Source organism: Amblyomma maculatum, chromosome 9 (assembly GCF_055883805.1).
Source record: "Amblyomma maculatum isolate TAMU_Amacu chromosome 9, ASM5588380v1, whole genome shotgun sequence".
NCBI classification, from domain to species: Eukaryota; Metazoa; Arthropoda; class Arachnida; order Ixodida; family Ixodidae; genus Amblyomma; species Amblyomma maculatum.
This window is the reverse complement of record NC_139352.1, coordinates 101,428,275-101,452,383: the sequence shown is the minus strand read 5'-3', so window position 1 is coordinate 101,452,383 and position 24,109 is coordinate 101,428,275. Positions and strand designations below refer to the sequence as shown.

General features: G+C 45.1%; 1 protein-coding gene across 1 annotated transcript; it reads left to right on the top strand.

Moving 5' to 3' along the window:
- Positions 1-22,890, top strand: LOC146180051 (uncharacterized). The gene is made up of 5 exons (XM_084579402.1): positions 1-132; positions 2,256-2,394; positions 10,276-10,424; positions 13,869-13,977; positions 20,428-22,890. Exons 1-5 carry the CDS (start codon positions 63-65, stop codon positions 20,645-20,647), a joined length of 687 nt encoding a protein of 228 aa, XP_084435528.1. The 5' UTR covers positions 1-62; the 3' UTR covers positions 20,648-22,890.
- The last annotated feature ends 1,219 nt before the right edge of the window (positions 22,891-24,109 follow it).

The window sequence follows — 24,109 nt, the reverse complement described above, 5'->3', positions numbered from 1 at the left end:
GCGCCCCTGAGAGTGGTCGGAAGAACGATCGAGCGCGTCACAGGAGACCGATTTGTGCGGAAATGGTGGAAGCAGTTGCGGCGCTGCGGCCCTTCATTAGCCTGGTCTTCACGGCGTTCTTGATAGTGCAAGGTGAGAGAGCTATGAATGTACAAGACCAGCCCTAGAGTGAGCGAACGACCTTATGGCCACACTCAGCAGAGCTTAAATGAATTTTATTTTCCATAATACTCTACAAAACTGATTTACATTGCTTTTTCTGAGACTCTTACTGGTCTAACAAGCACTCAATCACAAACACACACACAACATACGTGTAATATTCATTAATGAATTTTAGCTGGCCGATTTCGAAGCATATTGGCCTCAGTGTGGTGATGGGTGTTTTCCTGCTAGTTCTTTTCTACACGCGGCTATAGGCCGGTTATACTGGTTGTCCATGGAGCATGCTAGGCTGCTCGTGTGTTCTTTGCAGCTGTTAACCACATTGTTTTCTATCTTGACCACATGTCTATTATTTAACATGGATCGGATGGGTGTGGCCACGCTGGGGCATTATATTGCGAAACGGGCTGTTTTTGAAAATGCTGCCTAATACAAGAGCCACAGCTTAGAATAGAAATTCGGAGGACCACAGTGAAATACACTCCACACTTTGAATGTGCTGGCAACGACCCTCACGCTTGGTGTTCACTCTAACAAGGGACAGTAACGGCGGTTAAGCTAGTATCCCTTACAACTTTCATAAATACAGTGATCTAGCACCATAAGGAATTGCTTCTGCGACAATCATTGATGTAGATTTTTACAGTGAATCACTGCATTTATTTACTGTTATTAATCTTCATAATCGGAATGGTCATATGTTCTTGCTATTTACATATTTGTGAAGCGACAGAACAGTGCGTGTGTCATTCATTCGCTCGGCTTATACATTTGCATTAATCCTTTTTATACTGGCCACTGGAGGTCACTCATGGTCTAGGGAAAGCACTTTGCTACATTTTTTCCTTGTGCTCGGTGATTACGTTTATAACACAGGATTGAAGGTTATTGTGTGACGGTATGCTGGCACAGAAGTAAAATCTATGGCGGATATCATGAGCCAAATGTCCTTAAGAAGTCTTGGCTAATTTATAATTATTCGTTAGAATAATTCGCAATTAACTTCAAACCGTCCAGACATCGCCGTAGTATGTACATTTCAGTAGAGTAGAGTTGACTTCCTCATATATAGCTCCTTTTTTTTTGTGGTATACTATTTCTTCATACCTCTGCGCACTTGCGCCCAAGCCATAGTAACATGTGCCTCTCCTCGTCCAATGACCTCATCATGTAAATATTCTCCTTTGTTTTTGTTATTATTTATTCTTCAGTGTCTAGTATCTTGTTTGCTGTTCTTGCTTTTGTTCACCTGAACTGCCCACTCCTGCCAAAGGCCTCATAACAAGGATGGCAGTACCTGTAAAATAAATAAATAAATAATTAACGCATTTAGCCTGCCTGCAGGAAAAAAATTTTCCTCTCGCCTCTTTTTGCAACCATGCAAATTAATAAAATTTCAAACGGTGTCTAATTTGGTGCCCTTCATTGGTTGTTTGGTTGGTACTTTTTTATTTATTTCTTAATTCGTTTGTATTTTGTGACTAACTATTTTATTCGTTGACATTTGCTCCTATGAGGGCTTATTCATTATTTTCTATTCCCGCTATTGCAATATCTGGCAACGGCTGCACTTATGACGAAGTCTATAGAGGAAGTAATTGATTCATCAATGAATGAATAATCTGAATTGGGTGATTATCTCCCATCAAAGATATGAAAAGTATGTAAGGGCGGCAGAAAAAGGACGACCTGCATGGGAGAATTTCAGTGCGAGCTTTTGTTGCATTTAAGGACAAAGTGGCTAAATAAGGAATTGTAATATTTTTAGAGACTCGCGGGGGGGGGGGGGTATTTGTGCAAACAGCTTTTTTCTGTATATAGCACATACCCTTTGCCATAAGCCTGCTTACGTCTTCTCTATCACCCCCCTCTCCCCATTAGGTCGGTTGTCCGCCGCTCTGCTTAATATGTGCCAGATGGATAACAAGTCTTTGTTCGCCTTATCTCAATGAATGTTACAGAATGAACGTTTTAAAGCTGAGCAAGCATTGCACCAGTAATAATTTTCTAATCACAAGAAGCGACGCAAGCATGTCCTCAGCTAATCTGTTGTTTATTTAGTAAAGCGCTCTTTTTTATTATTTTTTTAGGGCATGGTGCGAAATTTTACTGTGACGTGCAAGGTGTCTCGGCTTGCTACTGGGCTGTTGGTGTGTGGTACGGAAGAATGCCTCTTGCGGACAACGTTCCCGAAAACAGGAATGAGTACCTCGCGAGGTTTTGCCAATTGTACGTGACCACTGCCATTCTGGCCTCTTTCACACACGGCAGTCCTTACAGAACAGTGTACCTTAACCTACTGTTTTCACAGTACAGGTTTCGCGGAAAATTCAGGAAGTGCTCATTAGCACACGTTCTTGCGTTTGAAAGTTCAAATATGCGAAGCTGTCGGTAAGATAAACAATCTGTCATTGAACAATTAATATATATGTAATTATTTAGTAAAATTTTCCTGTGCGCAGGAGGAACCATATTGTCTTGGTATAGCAGCGCAAATAAGGTTAAAAAATGCACACGCAAGCTTTACTCACAAGGTTGAGAACAAAAGACGGAAGAAATTAATTTATTTCATTTTGACATATTGCAGCCGTATGTGGGGCCTAATTACGGGACTCGCTCTAATGTTTCAGAGCGTGACGTCAAATTGAGGACACCATGATGCTTCGCAGAGACGTCAACGCGTGACGAGAATCGGAATCAACTTGCCAGGGTGCTGCCCCGGGCCGCTTATTTTCACGGCAAGAGGTTTATTCGCACGTCAAGGAGCCGTTTGCTAACTTTTTTTTATAGATATAGCGTGTGAATAAATTAACTAAATGTTTATGTTTTCATGAAGCCGCATTTCAAGTTCAAAATTATAAAAAAAAGTCAAGAAGCAGCTACAGAAGAACTGTGAGTTGAGCTAGTTGGTGCATCATTTTTTTTAAAATACACAGCGCAACAAACATAGGACAAGCGAGTAGACGGGAACAGCGCTGTTCCCGTCTACTCGCTTGTCCTATGTTTGTTGCGCTGTGTATTTACAAAAAAAAAAGCAGCTACAGTTTGCAATTAAACGGTCTCGTGGGTAACTTCTGTTGCCGTGGGGGCGAGCTGGCAGAGGTGAACAACCCGTACAAATGGCGCCATTCAGTAAAACAGCGGGTTCCACGGCTAGTGCCTGCTTTTTGCGCATCGTCTGAAGTCAAGGTACTGTGTGGTGGCTCTAAAGGCGCGGAGAACTCTAATCGAAAGCAGTGTAATCGGGGCTTTGGCTATTTTTTTTTAGGAAACAGAAACAAAAAGATAGACCTCGGAGCACGCTCCACTTGGGCAATATAAACTGTCGTGTCCGCACGAAAGTCTCATTCACAAATGCTTCACTTAGAACGAGTACACGGAAAAACAACGCGGTTGAGCATACACTACGAACCTCACTCGTTTTCATTCGCTGTGTACTGTATTTGGCCTTCGCCGCTACCTTTTGCTTTGAGCGCACTGCGGAGTCCAACCACCATTCAGCACCAACTTTGCAGCTGTTGAGTTCAGCCATTTGACGCACGCTTTTCGCCGTCGGTTACGAGAGGCTGACCACCTGCGGAGACTTGAAATCCTTCGGAGGCATAAAGAAAAAAAATGATTGCAGCACTCACAGAGCAGTCGACCGTGAGCTTTGTCACAGTTCATCGGAGAATTCGTCGCACCATCATTCCGCTTTCGTATTTTGAAGTCGAAATAGGCGTCGGAACAACTTGCCGAACAAGTAGAATGCATTTTCACACACCGCCCGCCAATTGTTGCTCGCGCCGGCGTTGTCGTTTCAGCGCCGCAGCAACCCCTCACACCACTCCACCATGGACGCCGCCGCCATTTTCGCTCTAAAACGTTTCAGACCGCTTCATCGCGATCTACAAAACTAGTCTAAAACCACGGGCATAATTAGGTTCACAACGTCATTCGTTTTTTCGTGTCCGTGAAGCAATCGCAGCATCCCGTGACGCAACTTTTCAATATGGCGGCGGCGACCAATAGGAGCGGGTGTTTTAGAGCGGTCTTAATTGTTGGTTGGTTGGTTTGTGGGGTTTAACGTCCCAAAGCAACTCAGGCTATGAGAGACGCCGTAGTGGAGGACGCCGGAAATTTCGACCACCTGGGGTTTTTTAACGTGCACTGACATCGCACAGCACACGGGCGCCTTGCTTTCCGCCACCATCGAAAAGCGGCCGCCGAGGCCGGGATTCGATCCCGCGTCCTTGGGAACAGTAGTCGGGCGCCGCAACCACTGCGCCACCCCGGCGGGGTAGTCTTAATTGTAGAACGGTCCGTAATTCTGCCCCGGGTGTGGGTTTGGTGGCATAGTGTTGTGAAAAAGAGCAGAACATTGAAAAACAACAGAGACAACATGAATCATCCGAACTATATACAAAAAAAAGCTCCAACTATTCATTAGTCGTTAAAAATATGTTTAATGAAAGAAAACGAGTGGAACCAGGCAACGAAATTCGAGGATTCGATTACTCGAGGAAATAAGCTGTATTTAAAAGTGTCCGTACGATCAAATAAGGCGTGATATTGAAGCCGTGGTGTCTTTTAGTATTAGGTAGCTTGGTAGGAATGAGGCACTTATCTGAAGAAATCCGAAAAGAGGAGTTAATAACGCAATGCAGAACCTTCAGCAATCCCGGGTGTCGGCGATCTGTGAGATAAAATGGAAGTTAGAGAAGATTAGTCACGTATAGAATGAAAAGATTGAGAAAGATGTCTTGAAAAGCATGACACAAAAGCATTCAAAAGAACAAGATCAAAATACAGTCCAATACAATAAAGAAATGCAGTCATTGAAAGGGATACAAAGGACCAGTTACGAATGCGCAGTGTTAGGGTATAACATCAATAAAACCGGCAAAAACAATATTGAGACCATGAAGAGAATAAACACGAGGAAACGCACGAGTGATGTAATTACAAAGTGCTTTAAAGAAACATTAACTCGTGATAAAAGGGATTCTACAGAATAGACGCTGCAAACTTCCAATGAGATTCATAAGATATTAACTGTGCGGTAAAAAGGAATTACACAGCCTCTGAATTCTGCCAAGAAGACAGTGGGAATGCAAAAGCGGATACATTTGAAATGGTTGGAATGCCCGCATGCCCTTCCACGGAGCTTGCAGATAGGATGCATGGGAAGTTACTCCTCGTGGAGTGCATGCTGGAAGTTGTGCAAAACAAACTACATTTAAATACGCGTGAAAACCTTTATAGGCCTTATAGACTCATTAGTGTCCATGCGGTTGCGAGAAGTGTCACACGTTTTCGCGAGCTTCTGCGTGACACCGCGAGAATCCGCGGGGCTATGTCTACCTTTAAAGCTGTCAGTGACTAACATAATGGTGGATAGTGACCGATAGTTACTGATAATGATAATTCTTGGTAAATACTTATAGTGACTGTTAGTGATGATGGTATGACGTCATCGGCCATGACAGGATGTGACATCAAGAAAGAACGTGACACCATCATGATGTCGTATCCGGTCATGCCTGATGACCACTATATACGAAGCTGAACCCCCGGACCTCCGATTCAGGCGTCCGAGCTTCGCCTTTAATTTAGCGCTTTCTCGAACGCAGTATCAGGACTTTAAGGCAGCTCTTGCTGGTTCTCCGCGGTTCCCGGTAGAGAACGCATAACAGTCCCGCTGTTAGCGAATCTGCAGGGTCAGGAGTAAGTCCGACTCATCGAATATATCAGTGATATTTGTGATGGCGCAGTGCCCTTGCCGGAGGAATGAAAGACTTCACTTCTCACTTTCATCCCGAAGCCCAGGAAGAAGCTAAAAGTTGATAATCTGCGCCTAATTTTCCTTACTTGATGTGTCGGAAAGCTTACAGCGACAATGGTACGCGACCGTGTCTCCCCATATTTCGAGCATAATTGGTTTTTCGCCACCACCTGCTCAGGACATCTTCCTTCAACTTCGAGAAGACGTTATCCTCACCAAGCGTACGGACAGGGCCATCATCGCGCTGTACTTGAGGCGAGCGTTTGACAGCGTGAAACGCGGTTCTAACCCCTCTAACATCAGCTGCATCAACTTCGGGCCAAGGGCGTTTGCCTACGTCCGGGACGTCCTCTCCCTACGGCGAACACGCCTCCGGATCGACCACCAGGAGTATATTTCTTGCCGTATGAGAACCAGAGATACAGCCCAGGGTGCTGTGCTTTCGCCCTTGTTGTTTACATAGCCATGATGGAACTGCCCAATCTACTGCAGCAGGTAGAGGGGATTCGTTCACTATACAATTTACGCCGATGACATCACCTCTAGGCCAAAAAAGGATCCATCGGCGCCACTGAGAAGAGCCTTCAGCAGGCAGCCACTATAGTCGAGACATATGCTAGCGCCTGCGGGCTCATCTGCGCCCTCACCAAATTGCAGCTGCTACGCATTCGCGCCACCAAGGCCGATCCCACCTCGATAAACATCTCACTTCGCGAAGGACCTGTAGGCGAGGTGGATAAGGTCCGGGTCTTGGGCCTCAATGATCACTGGTAGTTGTAAGCGGCCACTGCGAGTCGCCAAACTCATGCGCACAGCGGACGTAGTGGGCCACATGCTGCGGCGGGTATCGAACCGGCGCAAGGGTCACCGGGTAGGCAACGCGTTCCGCCTTGCGCAGGCCCACGTTACTAGCCGCATCCTATATTCTACAAAGTACTTACACCTCAGAGCAGCCAGTGTACGACAACTCGACGTAACCATTAAGAAAGTGGTGAAGTGGGCATTCGGCTTCCCAATCACAACGTTCACGGAACGAATTCTCGGTCTAGGGGTGCATTGCATTTTGTGGGTGTTACGGGAGGCCCATACCGTTAACCAGTACACACATTTGGAGCAAACGGGGCTAGGACAACGTCTGCTGAAGCACCTGAAAATGCACCTCCTTGTTTTCTGGAAGACGAAATTCTCCCTATCCCCGAGGGTTGGCGACGCCGTATATGGGTGGACCCATGCAATGTGTATCCGAACCTTCACAAAGGCCGTCGCTCGCTTAGCTCGAGCGCGTGCACTGCACACTAAACATGTCTATAAACTTGGGATCTACTAAGTCGATGTGGTTGATCCGACCCCTTCGGCCTACTACACGACAGCGGTGGTGCACCGAAACGCATAGGTCAATGGGTTCTCTTTCCGAGCCGAGAGGGCTCATTGGGCAGAGGAAGTCGCAATTGCCCTCGCGGTTTGTGACCCCCAATGCCAAACTGTCATCTCTGACTCGATGTTTGCATATAAAAGGGTATATGCGCGGTGAAGTGGGCACACTGGCTGCTGTCGCTAAATTTGTTTAACGCGGCGATGGCTGAAATTTATCCGGTACGCTATAATTCCTGATGTGCCTGAAATTCGTGCTCTCTCGAGGACCCCAGTAGTCCATCCTGAAATAGACCGCAAGCTCGAAGGCACTATCACATCAACAGTGCACAGAATAAGGGCGCTGGGCCTATATATGCAGTCTCACGATCGAGCGACATTTACTATACAGCTGTAACGGAGCCAATTTGTGGCGCGCTTGACCCACTCTATTTCAAAGAGACGCGGATGCTCAAGGAAAGTCACACGATGCGAATCGTGCAGGCTCTGGTTAGCATACTTGCGTCCTTTCATGCACCCTATCATCGGCTGAATCGAAGTGAGCTCAATCGCCTTAACACCCTCTTGCGATCGGTATTAAAGACAGCCATCGGACTGCTTCCGTACACTTCGACCCAACGCCTGCACCATCGCAAACTGCACAACAGGACAGAAGAGCGGATCGAAGCTCAAATGATCGGCCAGTCTACGCGCCTTCTAGACGATTCCTCCGTTCACTGTGAATGGTCTCGCAACCTAGCGGATTTGGAAAGCCAGACTCCTCAGTATGCGGCTGTGATTCATGGCTCCTGACAAGCCCAGCTCATAGTGTATTTTGGGGAATTCTGTGTCCTGTTTGCCACGGATATAGTTCATCCAATACATTTTATTTTATCCCACGTATTGGATATGCGTACATGAAGACTATTCCGGTTCATCTTTCATTTATGAAATGTCTGTTATAAGTGAAAACACTTCGTTCCTCTTGCCCCCCACCCCCCCCACCCCCCATTCCCTCTGCGTTGCAAGCATTTCTCACGAAAACGAAAGTTGGCTGAAGTTTTTGGGACTTAAAGGGCCACTGTCCAGGGAAGGCCCTTTTAAGCAAAGGAGCCCAGTGTTTCGATCAGGTACCGGAGATAGTCTGTGCAAAATGCTACAGTGACACGCGCGTCGCAAAGCATCGAAAATACAATTCAAAGCTCTCTCATGCTCTCCTTGGGGAAGCCAGCTTCCCCGTTTCCTGCGCTGGCCCGACGGGCCACAGTAATGACGTACGTACCGCGAACGACGTCCATTGGTCCGTCTCGCTGACTGACGGGAGAAGGATGGGTGTCTACCGCTCGCTGCGCGCTTTTCCCTCGCCACGGCCAGACTGAATCCAGCGGCGCGCGCTCCCTCGGCCGTTTTTTTTTTTTTTTCGCGCTCGCGGAGTGCCACGCCCCACCTCCCGCCAAACGCGGAGGAGGAAGGGGAATTTGTCTTGCGGAGGCTAGACGACCTCGGGCAGGAGAGTGAAAAACCTTTGCGAGGGAACGGAAGGAGAGAAGCATGACAGAATCGGGTGATTGCGGTGGCTGTAACTGCGTTATTAGTTACTCTTTTCAAAAACATTTTGCGGCCTTGCGCTCTAAGGGCGAAGTCTCACAGTCACCGGGGAAGAAAATATTTTCGATCGGAGGGTGGACAGTGGGCCTTTAATAGAAACAGACGCAGCTGTTAATGATGGAAACCGGGACCGCACCACGGATTTGCTGAAATTTTCTATTACTGCGAGGTGGAGAAGAGAAAGAAAAAGGGTCGTAAAGATAATCTTATAGGTCACGAAGTTCTCGTCTAACATGAGCTAAGAGCATTAAAACTCGCTTCCAGTGACGTTGCACCATTAAGAAAGGGTGCGCGGTACTTTACGTTCGTCGTAATGTCTGACATTAAAATGACCGTGGTTCCGGGTGGCGTTTGTGTTATTTTGGAGGCAAGCGACAAGTCAAGAATAATCATGATAAAACCCCTTTGAGGGTAAACAGCGCAAAAAAGACGAGGACGAACGAAGTACACAAACGAGCGCTGACTTTCAACTCGCTTTATTGCTTTTCCCGCGAAAATATATACATGGAACAAACAACAAAAGAAAACGTGATGACACTGATAACCAAAGATACATAATATCTCCAGCTGCGGATGACAACCGCGGTGTCATTGCCTTGCATTCAGAAACCCCATTTCCTTCGCTGTTAGAGCCACCGAAGTGCTACTAACACAATCATCATCTCCCCTCGCGATTTCAACGGATTCCAGAATTTCACGGGTTAGCTGATTGCGATTATCACTCTCGTTTGTTCAAATTGTGGCGTGCAATTATCACAATACTTGCAGTGAATGCCAAGGTGCCCTTTCACTACTTCGTGCACATTGTAATGATGTTCTTTGAGGCGTTCATTGAGACAACGTCCCGTCTGCCCGATATATTGTTTACCGCAAGAAAGCGGAATAGTATAAACAACACTTTCCTGACAGGGCACAAATTGTTTTTTGTGTCTAACTGAGCAACGTTGTGCAACGAACGCGGCGTTGTTAACCTTCTTGCAAATCATCCCCAGCTTGTTGGGTGCCGAAAGGGCGACTCTGATGTTATATCGGCTTCCTATTTTCTTCAATTTGTGTGAAAGCCCGTGAATATATGTACTTCGTTCGTCCTCGTCTTTTTTGCGCTCTTTACCCTCAATGGATTACCAACTTGCCCAAGCGTCTGCTTTAGCCGATAAAACCCCGCTGCCATTACGTGCTTTCCGGCCGATCGAGGCATTAAATATTGAAAACGCTTTGCTGATTTATGTCGAAGATAACTGCTTGACATCCTCCACTTTGTGTGTTCTGCACTTTCTTGTGCCTTTTACCGCCAGTGAATGAGAACCGACGCGATTTCAAATGCATTAATTCAATCAAGACCATGGATCCGGTTTTGAACATGATACTTATTTACCAGCTACACTCAGGCATGGCAGCCACGAAGAATTTCCAGTGAACAGCACTTGCAAGGCCTTGTACGGAAGCTGTTCGGAGGCTGAGAAAAGGATGTTTTCGAGAATGGAGGCGGGCTACTCTGTTCTCCGGGATGCAACAAGAGCTACGAAAGCGTGTGAGTGTAAGTGGCTATTCATGTTTGCTTCCATCTCGACTGTAGTTTTTACATAAACGAATCGTGATATTTGGGTAATATCTGTGATTGAGTGTGCAGATAACTGCTACTGGCGTTTGCAAGGCACTATCACATCAACAGTGCACAGAATAAGGGCGCTGGGCCTATATATGCAGTCTCACGATCGAGCGACATTTACTATACAGCTGGAGCGGAGCCAATTTGTGGCGCGCTTGACCCACTCTATTTCAAAGAGACGCGGATGCTCAAGGAAAGTCACACGATGCGAATCGTGCAGGCTCTGGTTAGCATACTTGTGTCCTTTCATGCACCCTATCATCGGCTCTGCTTATGAGGCTATGACGCGCTATAGTGTCAAGGGGTCCCGTCTGCACTCCGCTACTTGCTTAGTTTCTAATCCTATAAATTGTGCCTCTAATATTTCACACTTATAGATAGCGTGCAGTTGTGAGCTACTAATTATTTGAAACATCACCCAAAGTACATAAATATTAAGCGCCACTTTAACCAAGCCCAATCAATGCATCAGCTTGACCTGGGAAGAGCGTATCTCACCCCTTGCAGAACAGTCTTGAAAGATTCGATTTTTTTATTGTACTATGTTAGGAATGAGGGAGTGAATTGTCATCCACCTACATATGAAATTTATAAAGCTTTCCTTTTGCTGTTGCTACTACACATTAGAGTGATGAATCACAGTGATTATATGTAGATGAATTTTTCTTCAACTGCGAAGTTTCTGAGAAAGCGGTCCAAATTTACATATGTCAATATGTCAACGGGTATATGTCAATGAATAATCATTCCATTATTACCAATTCTACTCCACTCTGGGGGATTGCCATGGGTTTAGCACTAATGCTTCATATTAAAAAGAAGGCTGAGTTTGCAGCGGTGTCTATGTCGTGTGGTCTTTTGACGTTGCACAAACCGCCTGTTAATTAGTGTCAGGCAACGCAACTGCGAACTATCGCCTGGAGCAGTTATGCCCATATATTTTCAACCCAAAAAAGAAATATCGCTGGGGGTTTATTAGAACGCGGCATTTAACGTTATCGGTTTAAATGTGACAAATAAAAAACGATTCGCTAAACATATTAGAAAAAGCTATGATTATTGCCCCAATCCAAATGCGAATAATCCGACCACGTAAAGCAACTTATTAAAATAAGAAAATACTCTGGAGCAATAGATATTTTATCACTCCTCTCTCAAGGCAACCATGTTTAAGCCTGCTCACGAAGAACGAATACATTGGTTATCAAAAAGCAAGCTCCTCCCTTCTTTCCTGAACTAAGTGTACGCTGCACACACCAGAAAAAGTGATGAAACATTATGGGGGACAACTAACCTCCGCCTATAAGTGTATGAGACAAAAGCGTAGGTTACCATCCGACATATAAAACCCCGCTTTAACCAGGGCGCATAAAACGTGCCTACGTGGCTTAAGGGTAAAGTGAATGCAAGAGTCCTGGCAGGCTGATCTTGATATCACCCTCTCATATGAAAGTAGAGGCCCAAATTCCTACCAAACGTAATGCCAGGCAACCCACATCCGCTTAGTGCTCGGCTATATCACCTCGCAGCTGCGGCTGCACGCGCCATGTCGTGATTTCTCGCTCATAACACCTGGGCCGGCACCGACGCCTGATATTTGGTGAACGGAGCCTTTAGCGCTGGAGCCTTAGAAACAAGTCACAGTGGCACCCCACCTTAACCGGACAAGTCCCCGTCAACTGGGAGCGTCCAGTAAGTGGGTGCACTCAGAAATCGCTGTTGACGTCAACCGGAGGGGCGTGTGCGGTGAGCTATTGCCCTAATCGGTTTCCAGCGGGTGCAAGGAGCACTTGAAAAATTCGTAATTTATAGCCTCCACGCCGTGCTTTTAAACTAGACTCGAGTTTTCACAAAACCCACCACTGTAGCTTTCAATAAAAATAATATTGCTGCTGTTGTAATTTCAGAGGTCTTTTAAGGCTATCTTGCTTTATTTTTTTTAAACAATATATTCAGCTCTAAAAATAGAATCACCGCTTAAATGTAGTACTTTACAAATAGGCAACTAAATGTTATTCAATATTTCATGTTTCGGCTATTGAAAAATAATTCAGTTATATTTGACAAAGCTTCAGTGCTCTTTTTCATACTCTGTCCTGAGAAGCCGCTGTAATGTGCAAATAATTAACCGATTTCATCAGGAGTTGCATACGACCGACACCGCCGCAGTGCACTAGGGGAGTCGCGGTACTCGGGCAGCGGGCGCGTCGGTGTGGTGCGTGGCTTGCGCGCTAAAACCACTGTTGTTTGACTAACACAGATGCTTTTCTGCATCAGGGCTTGTTTATGGGACAAGTTAGTTCACCTGGATGCTGGTGAAGACTCTTGAGAGTTCCTTGGACGTCTAGAAGATCAAATTAGTCGATATTGTCGACCATAAACCCTGACTGCTCATTGGAGGGTCAAATTCTAAAGTTAAAGCTCGTCTACTTTGGTCATCTGATGAGAAGAGAGGAGTCGCTGGAGAAAGATTTGATGTTGGTAAGGTTGAGGGTCACTGGAGAAGGGGTAGGCAGCGAACGCGTGATTAGATGGCATCCTCGAGGCGCTGCAGATGAAGTTATGTGATGTTTGGGAGATAGTGTGAGACCGGAAAGCGTGGCGTGATATGGTCCATAGGGTCACGAAGAGTCGGACACGACTGAATGACTGAACTGAACTGAACTGCGTTCACTCGGAAGCGACATCGTCTTCTTCAGTTGCGTGAGGCACTTGGTGTTGGTTACTTGCTTTGGTGAAAAAAAGGAAAAAAAAAAGTGTCCTACAAGGAGAGTTGAAGTTGCTTTTGGAAAGCAGCTTATCATGTCCTGTTAAGCGTATCCAACTACTTTGTGCCAGTTGAATAATGTATGTGGGGAAGGGTAAATATCTATGATTTGAAGCGCTGAGATGTCTTTAAGCGCTGTTAAGCATTGAGGAAGGTGCTTGTAGAAAAAAAGGAGGAGGTCTTATTCACCCGAATGTCTCTTGATGAAACAGTATTTATGACTGTGTCTGTCTAGGGTAAGGTATAATAATCAAAGACAGCGCGAACAGACAAGGATGAACACAAGACAACAAAGAGGACAGTGTTCGTTCTTGTCTATTTGCGCTGCCTCTTATTATTATGCATTCTGGCTGACATGCCCAAACCTAGATCCTAGTTGGGGTAATCTAATGAATGAAGATGTTTGCTATGTTTTGTCGGCATAAGCCATAGTCCATAACGGACGTGGGCTAATTCCAGTATTGGATTGCTTCTTCAGATAACTGTCAACCAAGCCGAGACCTTCTCCCATTATTAATATGCATAGCTATCCACCGCAGTGATATTTATAAAAGATATTTAACCGACTGTTTGAAAGCTAATTTCGTACATTATTTTTCTCCCAGCTGTCGTACTTTTACGTCAGTGCTTGGACCTTGAAGAAATTCGCAGGTGCGACGTTATCCCACACATTAAAGAGGAGAACTTCCAAGCGCAGGCTGAAGCATATGAAAGGTAACAACTTCGTCAAGAAAATTCAACATTGCGCTAAATAGTTTGAAACAAAGCTCGCCATTCAATCCTAACTAGTCTACAGTGTGGTAACGCATACGAGATCTTGCAGAGCTCACCGCATGACAACAATACGAATGGTATATAAGGAAAGCTTTAGAAAAACCTACAGCTGGGGTATTATTCAGGAACGTCTTTAGTGCCATGTCCGGCGATCCATTCCATTTCCGCTATATATTGTTACGGGATAGAATCCCCTCAGGCGCAGTCTCAAAAAAAGACGGTCATCGCCATGTGAGCTCGTGACACCGCATACACGTCGACAAATCACTCAGGCGGAAAGACGCATTTGCCCAATATTGGTTTATGCTGGCAATGGTTTTCTGAAGAAACTCAGAAAGAAAAGACAGCCATCGCGAACCACCGACTTCATCGTTCTCTTCGCCTGCACGCTCTCCCTTCCACGCGCTTCTTCATCGCGCCGGAACATCTTTCCACCGGGTATGAGGCGGTGCTAGGAGTCCAGGGTCCAGTCAAAGTCCATCCTATTGCCTTCCTCAAACTTGATCAAGCTTGAGCAGAAGAAGCTGCCAGCAATACCATTGTGGTCTTTATAGATTCCTTCGTTCTTTGCAGCTCCGCTAGGAGCTCTGCGCACCTCAACTCCTGCGCAGACGCTTCTCCAGGTTTTGCTGACGGGTACATGTGGATGTACTGAGGTGCTGTGTTCAGTGACCAGCTCGACAGTGAGGTCGCCCAGACGGGCCTGCAACGCGTGCATCATTTTCACCAGTATTTACGCTTTGTTTCTCTCACCGTCAAATTTCTTCTTCAATCTGAGTTGCCTTTCTTTGCTGAACTTCGCATCTCCGCTGAGAAGCGGCACTTGTTGCATAGCGTTCGCTACGTCTTTTCAAAGCCCGTCGCCTTCGTCTCGGACAATGTGCAGCACACGTTCAGCCAGAGCCAATTCATCGTTGCCTTTATCGTGCTGCGACTTCACATACTTAATGCGCTTGTGGTCAACCATGACTTGCCGATATAGTTCCTGCCGCAACGCACGAACATATAACTGTTCAGGTCGGTACTTTTCTGAGTCCTCTAGCTTCACCTCTTGTAGTGCCTCACCCGCGTTTTCCCTAAGGCGAGTTATCCGGCAACTCCCATTATCGGTTCCCGCATCCTGAATTTCGTCTTCAGAAACCACAGACGACTGCAGCGGTTCCAAAGCGCTCTTAGCAGTGGTTCCAAAGTGCTAACGTTGTATTTCAGTGTAAAGCTTTTTGAGCGCTTTGTACTCGCGCTCTTTCTGCGTATTCAGCATTTTTAAGGCGCAATACCGACCCAAACTGGCTAGGCTTGCCGACGGCAACTCGACCTCCAACTCTGTAATGCCCGACTGTGCGGACACCGGCAGCAGATCAGTTGCTCGCAAGTGACCCTTTGTCTCTTTCGTTGCAGCTACTTGAAGATCCTTGCTCACCCTCGTTCGGTTCTGTGTGCTGAGGCTCAGCTGTTTCTGAAGAGTCCATCGCTACGTCCAGTGTTCAGTCAAAGTCCGTGGAGGGCGGCCGGTGGGCATAGAAATGTTAAGTGATGCCGTTCCACGGCAACGGTCGCTCACTGCAGGCACGGTCGTACAGAAATTTCAGTTTCGCGCAGTGCTCACTCCACACTGCGTAGAAGTTGACGAGCAGGTCGCTCGCGGGGCTGACCACCTGGCCGAAGTTGGACGGGTTGACGTTAAAGACGTTCGGCCGCGCAATGATGCCTATCGCCTTGCTTTCTCCTTCAGTTAGTGTAGACGTCATGTTTGGCTCGATCTTTGGCACATTAGGCTTGTCCTCATCCTCATTTTCATCCTCTTTGCTCGATGGGGAATCATCAGCCTTGTTCGCCACCTTTACAGACTCGTCTCACTGCTCAACCTCGCTGCTGCTGCCCCCCCCCCCTCAGTCTTGATTTCGACCTTGATCTCATCCTCTACTCTATTCGTTTTCACGAGCTTTTCTAGCTCAGACCCAGCTTTATCTTGCGTGTGTTGAGAGTTGGTTATTTCAGCCGAGCACCTGAATCAAACGCCTGATCTATGTCTCCGCATGAGATTTTCCCTCCAACTCCGAAGGCGAAAACCAAAACTGCAATCCTAGCCTTCAGCTCGATCTTTCCGACGCTTAGCTCGGCAGACACATCTTTGTTCAGCTGTCCAGTCAGCGGCCGCAGGAACTTCCCATCCGCAGCGGAGGAAACATCCTCCGGCGCGAGGTGGTCGCCCACACCTTGCTGCAGCTGCCGCTCCTGAAGCCATTCTTGCAGCTCCCTCTCAAAGCACACCAACCACCAGCACTCCAGAAAGCCATTGCCAGCATAAACCAATATTGGGCCAATAAGTCTTTCCGCCTGAGTGATTTGTCGACGTGTATGCGGCGTCACGAGCTCACATGGCGCGGTCGAGTTGGCAGGAGCTGCGAAATCGAGCAGCTTTTTTGAAATGTGAACAGAGGTCGGGCTGCACAACATCGGCCCAATGTTGGTACTTTTACGCAATTTACCGGTCCCATGTTGGGCCGAAAATTGCTGACACAGAGCCAATTTGTTTGCTGCCTGGGAGAACAAAACCATTGGATGAGATCTGCCACGCCTAGAGCATGCAGGCGCGTACGTATGGTTTAATAGAAGCGCGAAGTCCCATCTATGTCGGCTGGTCTTGAATAACATGTTATTGCTTAAAGCAGATAAATGACAGGGAAATGAGGGTGCTCGTTATAATACAAGAAGGAAAGAAGCGAACAGTGGGTTCGGTTCCCACCATCGGCACGTTGTTTTTCCTTCTACTTTCTGTTATAATGTAGTTCCCCTAAACAGATTACATCATTAATTTATGTCATTAGCGAAGTAAAGTTTAAAAAAAGACAAAGTACAATTCGCAGCGCTTTCCTTGGCCTCGCCGACTGTTCGCTTTTTTCCTTCATGTTATTGCTTACGATTACATGCTAATGTGTGTGTGAGATAAATGAGGGTCAAAATAAACAACTAGGCTCTAAGCGGGATTGAGAAATGCATGTACACCAGGGATCCAAAAGGACTGCTGAAGGCGGGTGTTCACAACACTGTGCCCTCATGCCGTTAAATTTATTTATTTATTATGGCCCCAAGTTTGCAACACTGCCTAAAAGGTACAACTAAAGCAGAGCGTTATGAAAATTTAGGGAGTTCATTCATATGGAAGGAATCACATAAATTGCGATCATAAAACTTCTCGGTTTGCCATAACTGCAAATGAGACTCGTTAGGTGACAAAAGTCCTGCCTTTTGGAGAATAGAACTCTGCATAAACGAAGTTCGTGGACAAGTCCTTATTAGATGCTGCACAGTGGTTTCGAAAGCGGCTGCATTGCAATGAGGGCATTTTTCCCAAAGTAGTATCATCTCACTTTGCAACTGATGCCGAACTCATGGTGAAAGGGCCACTCTGACTCTCAGCTGTCTCCGAGCGACCTCCTGCTCCCTTGATAGATTGGGAGACGGGTGCGTACAGTGGGGAATGAGAGCGCGTGTACGTTCCCTAAGGGATGCTGAAGACGTCAAATGCGCCAGAAGTGGATCTAGTGGCAAATATTCATAAGGAGGTTGTGGCACATCTTTTTCTTGAGGAAGCACATCTGTCGCGCCGTTAATATGGTCTGTGTTATCTTGGACCCTGTGAATGAATATAGGCACGGATTAAAAGTAAACAGCAGCATGTATAGCCTGTGCAAATCTTAGGCTACCACAGACTTCGTTTGAATCCTTCAGGGATTCTTCAGAGCTAGCTATTGTAAGAACCTGTTTACACGCGAGTTCTTTAGGTAACGCTTCTATGGTGTTTAAGATTGCTTGCAGTTCGAAAACAAGATGAGATTTCGTATCCGTAATGAAGGTGCTACGGCTGTTCGTATGAGGTTGTGTTGAGCTTCTAAAAGCAGTTAACGCCCCTGTTAGCGTTACGGCTGCACCTGATTCAAGAGTACTTTCTTCAGGCGTTGTGCAAGAATCTAAATGGAAATGATGAGGAGAACTGGGACTTCTTGCAGAAAAGTGGCTTGTTAGAGTAAAGTGGCAGTAATCCCATGGAGACGCCTGATGCTCGAATTCAGGAATAAGGGAAGATTTTTTGCTCAGTTTGTTGTTGGCTAATTCATTCTCCCAACGGGTTTAGGTGGCGTTCTCCTGGAATAGACGGATAGTAGTTACTCGAGGCACTCCAGTAATGACTCGCATGGCTTCGTGGTTGAGGGCCTCAAGTGTGGACCATTGTTGTTTGGCGCGTTTTTAAGCAGTGCCTGGTACTGGAGCTGAAGTTGAAAGAGCATGATCAAGTCGGCGAGTTGTATCTGTTCGGGCAGCGCCAGACCAATTTACATTTCTTCGAATGAGTACAAGTGTGTTCACAGCCTTCTTGCGCACATCTGACAACCAAACTGCGCCTTTTCCTGAATAATGAACGTGCAGGCCCAGAACTTTATACGTCTCACTTCAGAGAATGTGCATTGCCAATAGTGAATGCGAATGGAGTGGCTTTGAAAGTTCGGCACGCGGTGTTATCGCCCACATGAAATAGCATATTTTGGAGAGGTTGAGGGATAGGCCAGTGTTGTTGAGGAATTTGTGAAGGAGATTGATGGCATTGGGCAGGGACCTTTTCCTGACCTGGACTGAGTGGTTTGTAGACAACATAGCAATATTATCTGCACATGCTGACACTTTATTATTAATAAGTGCGGAAAGGCTATGTATGACCAAAATAATGCAATAATAAACAAAGTTGTGGCTCAAACTACGCCCCACGGTACTACGCGATTAGAAATAAAATGTCCTGTTGGTTTGCCATTAGCACGAATAGCAAACGTTCGATGGGAGAAGAAACCATAAATTGTTCTACAAAGCTGCAAAGGGACTCCAAGAGATGACATGGTGTTGAGGATCGCTGTGTGGAGGTTTTTGTCCTAGCCCATCGTGATACCTCATGCTCAGACTGTGCGAACGGGACGGCTTTGAGGTGAACAATTCATTACGTCATTGGCAAAAAGGTGAAGACCATCTTCAGATCTGTACTAAATTTGGCGCCAATTTCTAAGGACGAATATTTCTGATGTCTGTCAAGCCCCCCGAAAAGTCGAGAGGCAAATAACTTTTCGCACAGCTTACAGATAGTTGGGGCGTGGGAAATCGGTCATAGACCTGCAAGAGATGTGGGGGATTTTCAGAGCCCATGCGGTTAAAGCAGATCTTTCGTTGGTGGTAGTGCACTGACTAAAGAGCTGGATGGTGAGACTAATGTGTGTGTGTGTGTGTGTGTGTGTGTGTGTGTGTTCATGGAAAGCGCCACGTATCAGACACAGTAGGAGGTTTAACACCCAAAGGCGGCATAGCCAGCATACGGAAGGGCTCCGAAGTAAATTAGCCTATCTGGGGTTTGGCGATTTGCAAGGCAGCAATGAGGTTTCACGCACATTGAAACGCCACTTTTGTCACAGTGTTTGAACCACTATTCTGCGGAGTAATTTAGCTGAGCGCACTGACCAGAGTGCAGAGTGCAGCGCAGAGAGGGTCAGAGAAATAATTAAAGTTACTGACATTCTAGCAGAAATTAAGAAGAAGAAATAGGTATGAGCAGGACATGTAGTGCGAAGAGAGGATAACAGATGGTCGCTTAGGGTAACAAACTGGATTCCAAGGGAAAGAAAGCGTAGGAGGGGGCGGCAGAAACTTAGGTGGGCGGATGAAGTTAACAAGTTCGCAGGGGTCAAGTGAACGCAGCTAGCACAGAACCGGGTTAATTGGAGGAATATGGGAGAGGCCTTCGCCCTGCAGTGGGTATAGTCAGGCTGATGATGATGATGATGATGACTGACCAGCGAGCAAAAGCAGCTAGGGTTTACTCTTTAGGAAACGAGTTAATACGCGACCATGTATAAACAATGTTTAAGTAGAAACGCGGCGTCCTGCACGACGTTCTACAAGACCTTCGTTCACTGACACGAATTACAATATAAAAAGGGAGCATAGCCAGCCGGAAATAACAGGAAGATCAGCGATTGGTGAATGTTGAATGGACAGCGCGAGGCGTGATGTCAGATGAATCCGGATCGGTGAATGCTCGTGGCAGTTGTAACGGTATCGTGGCGAGCGAGGGTAGTTCGGCGTTGCTGTAGAGTGTATATTGACGTGCCAGGATCTCGCTGGAAAGACCAATTGTTTTATTCCTTAGTCCTGTCTAATATCCATTTCGTTTGGAATGCTGCCAGAAAATAGAAGTGGCTCTATGTGGAGAATGCGTGCCTTGAAACAGTCGCACGGATGTACTATGTTGTTCCATTTTTAAAAATAGTAATAAATAGGTGTGCCTTAAATGCTACGTATGGTATTAGAGCTACAAATGTTTATAAAATTAAAAATGTTTCTCTTCATCAGGGGTGCCAGGAACTTGAAAACTTGCCTCCTCAAAGCGGTCGAGCCGTGCAAGGGACACCAAAGGACCGCAGCCATCGCGCTCCTGGAAAAGGTTGCCGATGCCATCGTTGACCTCAGCTCACAGTGGGATGGCCGAAGCGTTACTTCCACAACAAGGGCTTCGATCACAATCATTGGAGGTGCCCTTCTGTACTTGCTTGTCATAAGGATCGTCTCATAAATCACTCTATGCATGTAGTTATGAAATAATGACACAATTTGTTTATCTAATTTATCGGTGGTTTTTGTAAATAAATACTGCTAGCTAATAAATGCACCAGCAGTTGTATTTATCAGCTGCCAGCTGTTAAACACACCGCTAAGCGATCACCTTCCGGTTTGCAGGACTTACAATCTGAATTTGGAGTTACAAAATATAGAAAACATATACATCACACTGTCCAGTGTATTTTCCCATGCAGACTGGATTCCTTTCGTGCACAAAATTTGGTTTAAAACTTGGAGCCAGTTTATGCACGACCAAGTACTGATCAAGCATTTAAGCATTTTGGCGCATATTCAGATCCAATAACATACAAAATTGTTCATATCAAACCTTTAAGCCATCTAACAAGTGTCTGAAACCGTATGTCATGCCAGAAATACTCAAAATGATAGCTGAGAAATAAAGGTTTAATCCAACATGTTTGAGTACCCGACATTCGGTCGGTTTTTCTGCCTTCAAAGCAAAGTACAATAAACTAAATTCTATTCTCAAGAAGGCCAAGAATAGTTATGGCATACACATGTTCAACAGCATCCGAGATCAAACAATAGTATTGTCTAGACTGAACAAGCTTTTAAATCGCACATTACATCGTGATTCACCCAATTGGTCCCAGAAATATCCGCTACAACTATTGGCCAGTGTCTGTTTTCCCTATTTTCTCTAAGGATTTAGAAAAAATAATTCTTAGAAGATATTCAAGCTTTAATGATAGGTATGATATCATAACACAAAAGCAGTATGGTTTTCGTCAAAACTCTTCAACAGAGTTTCAATTATTTAAGCAGAAAAAAATTGATAATTAAAAATGTTGAACAAAATAAATTAACACTTGAAATCTTTATTCATTTCTCAAACGCTTTTGACAGGATGAATCACTTGACTCTGAGAAGTAAGTTTTCAGTATATGGCGTCCGTGGTACAGCGCTTAAACTAATAACAAATTACCTTAGCGATGGTACCATATCTTTTCATCTTGATTGTTACCCCTCAGAATATCAATCAATCAAACATGGCGTACACCAATGAAGTATGCTGGGATCATTTTTATTTAATGTCTACATCAACGACTTTATCCAAATAGATATCGCATTGGGATGTATCATCGATACAGACGACACTGCTTTATATTTTCCGGAACTGACGCGAATTGCCTAATCCGGAGAGGCAAAATGCGCTATCCAAACTACATTCATGGTCCCAGAGACAAGCTTTAATGTTTGTAGTAGAAAAAAAACTAAAGTTGTAATGTTCCGAGCAAAAAATAGAAATACGTCTTTGACAGGTGCCTAACCCTGGACGGAAACGAAGTAGTAATAACTGATGTAGTGGAAACACTAGGTGTTTATTTTAACCATTTTACGCTCTGGGATCATCCTGTAGATCATATAGCAACTAATGCACCTTACTGACCAGAACAAACTTCTCATTTACCATGCTTTGTTTTCGCCAACACGTACCTAGTCTGAGGCAGCACAACAATTACCAGTTTAAACAAGCTTCTAACACTCCAGAAAGGCACAATAAAAGCTATAACTGATATCCAATAAGATCGCCGTCCGGTCTTTTATTTTCTAGAAATAAAATCCTTAAATTTACTGACTATATATGAGTGTCGTATTCTAACGTTGTATAGGTTCCAGTTACACCGACATTTGTTTTACTTTTATCATTGCTAAGTTAGCAACAAATGCACAACTTCATAGGTCACAACAACATGAATACTGGCACGCCACCTGTCTGCGCACAAAAATGGCTCCCAGAGACTATTATATGCGCTACCCTGTACACTAAATAAGTTTGGATTCTCCAACCAAATAATCACTTTATTGCCACGAACGCATATACGGAACTTGCTTCTGCAATCTCTGTCAAGAACAGAGTCCTTACAATGTGCGTGCACTCTAATTTTATTCCGAGTTCTGGCCGATGTACGGGCGTTCCGTGATATCCTGTAGAAGTGTTTTCTGAGTTCCTTTGAAGCTTTTTATTTTTAATTATTACTGTAAGCTTCTCTTTACAACCTGTAATTTGTAACCTGTGCGCACTTTGTGTTTTCCACCACTACTGTTGCCTGCATTGCCCTGTCAAACACGCATAGTTGATGGTAGCTTGTCAAGCCTCACGATGCGGCTTTTTACTCCCATTCGTTCTCGCGCATATAACAAACAAAGAAATAAATAAAGACCCTAAAAAAAACCGAAGAAGTTGTTGTGAATTGCTTTGTTTTACTCCCACCACATACTGAGCGACATGTGCGGTATCATTGCATTTGCAACGGATATTGACTAGTGAAATGCAATACGTTTTCTCTCTACTTGTAGTTATATGCCTATATTTAGATTAATCTTTTTTTCTCAACCAACTAGTGAGATCCACTCAATATTAGTCAATGATGCTTGCTCGTTATGTAATACCAAGCAAAAGAGATGTCTAAAATAATGTGCCATTGGTTGCTTTCCTCGTCGTTAAAGAAAATGAATAAAAATTGCCTTTCGTCATGTTTCAGCAGAACGAAAATGAAAGTAGTTTTTGTCTAGTACAGTAACAAAACACTGACGTCCTGAAACAGAAATCAACTAGTTAGTTTACGAATAATTTTTAGTATTATTCTACATATTTACCACAATATTAGTACTCGAAATCGCGAACCATTTTGGGCTTTTCCGGCTGATATGTTAGGAGCCTTCTCCAGGCTGCACCCACTGCCTGGCAAAGGCCTCTCCCATAACCTTCTACCTTACCTGGACATGTGTTAGTTGGTTTCAGATATTGCGTACAACCTGTGTAAACTTGCCCGCCTCCTTCCCCCCCCACACGTTTTGCCACCCCATGCTACGCTTGCTTTCCCAGGGAATCCAGCCAGTAACCTGTACAGACCATCAGTTACCTCACCTTCGCACTACAAGCCTTGCCCAGGCGCATTTCCTTTATTTTCGACAATATAGTGCCAATAACTCGTATTTGTTCCATGACCAACTCTGCCCGCTTTTTTTCTTTTCTTTTAACCTGGAGCCTCTGAGTCTCATTTGCATAGCTCTATGTGTTGTTCTTTATTTTCTATCTTGCGTACGCGTGTAGGCTATGGTTAGATAATAAAAAATTAGTCTGTGCAAAAATATGTTTTCTGTAATAAATTAGGCGCATGCTGCTTCCGAATGTCAACAACTCCTATCCAGAAAACATTAAATGAAATTAAAAATGAGTCAAGAACAATATTCACATTTTTGCGGATTCCGATTCTACTGTGCACGAATCGTTCTCCTGGATAATTGCAGTGTTTCAAAGCCTACACACAGGCACTTCTTTCGAGAATGTTTTTTTTTTGTGAAATTTTATTGCTCAAATAATCGTTTCAGTGGACACTGCAACTAATTTTGCTGACCTGAATGTACCAGGGTTTTTTTTCTTACCTTT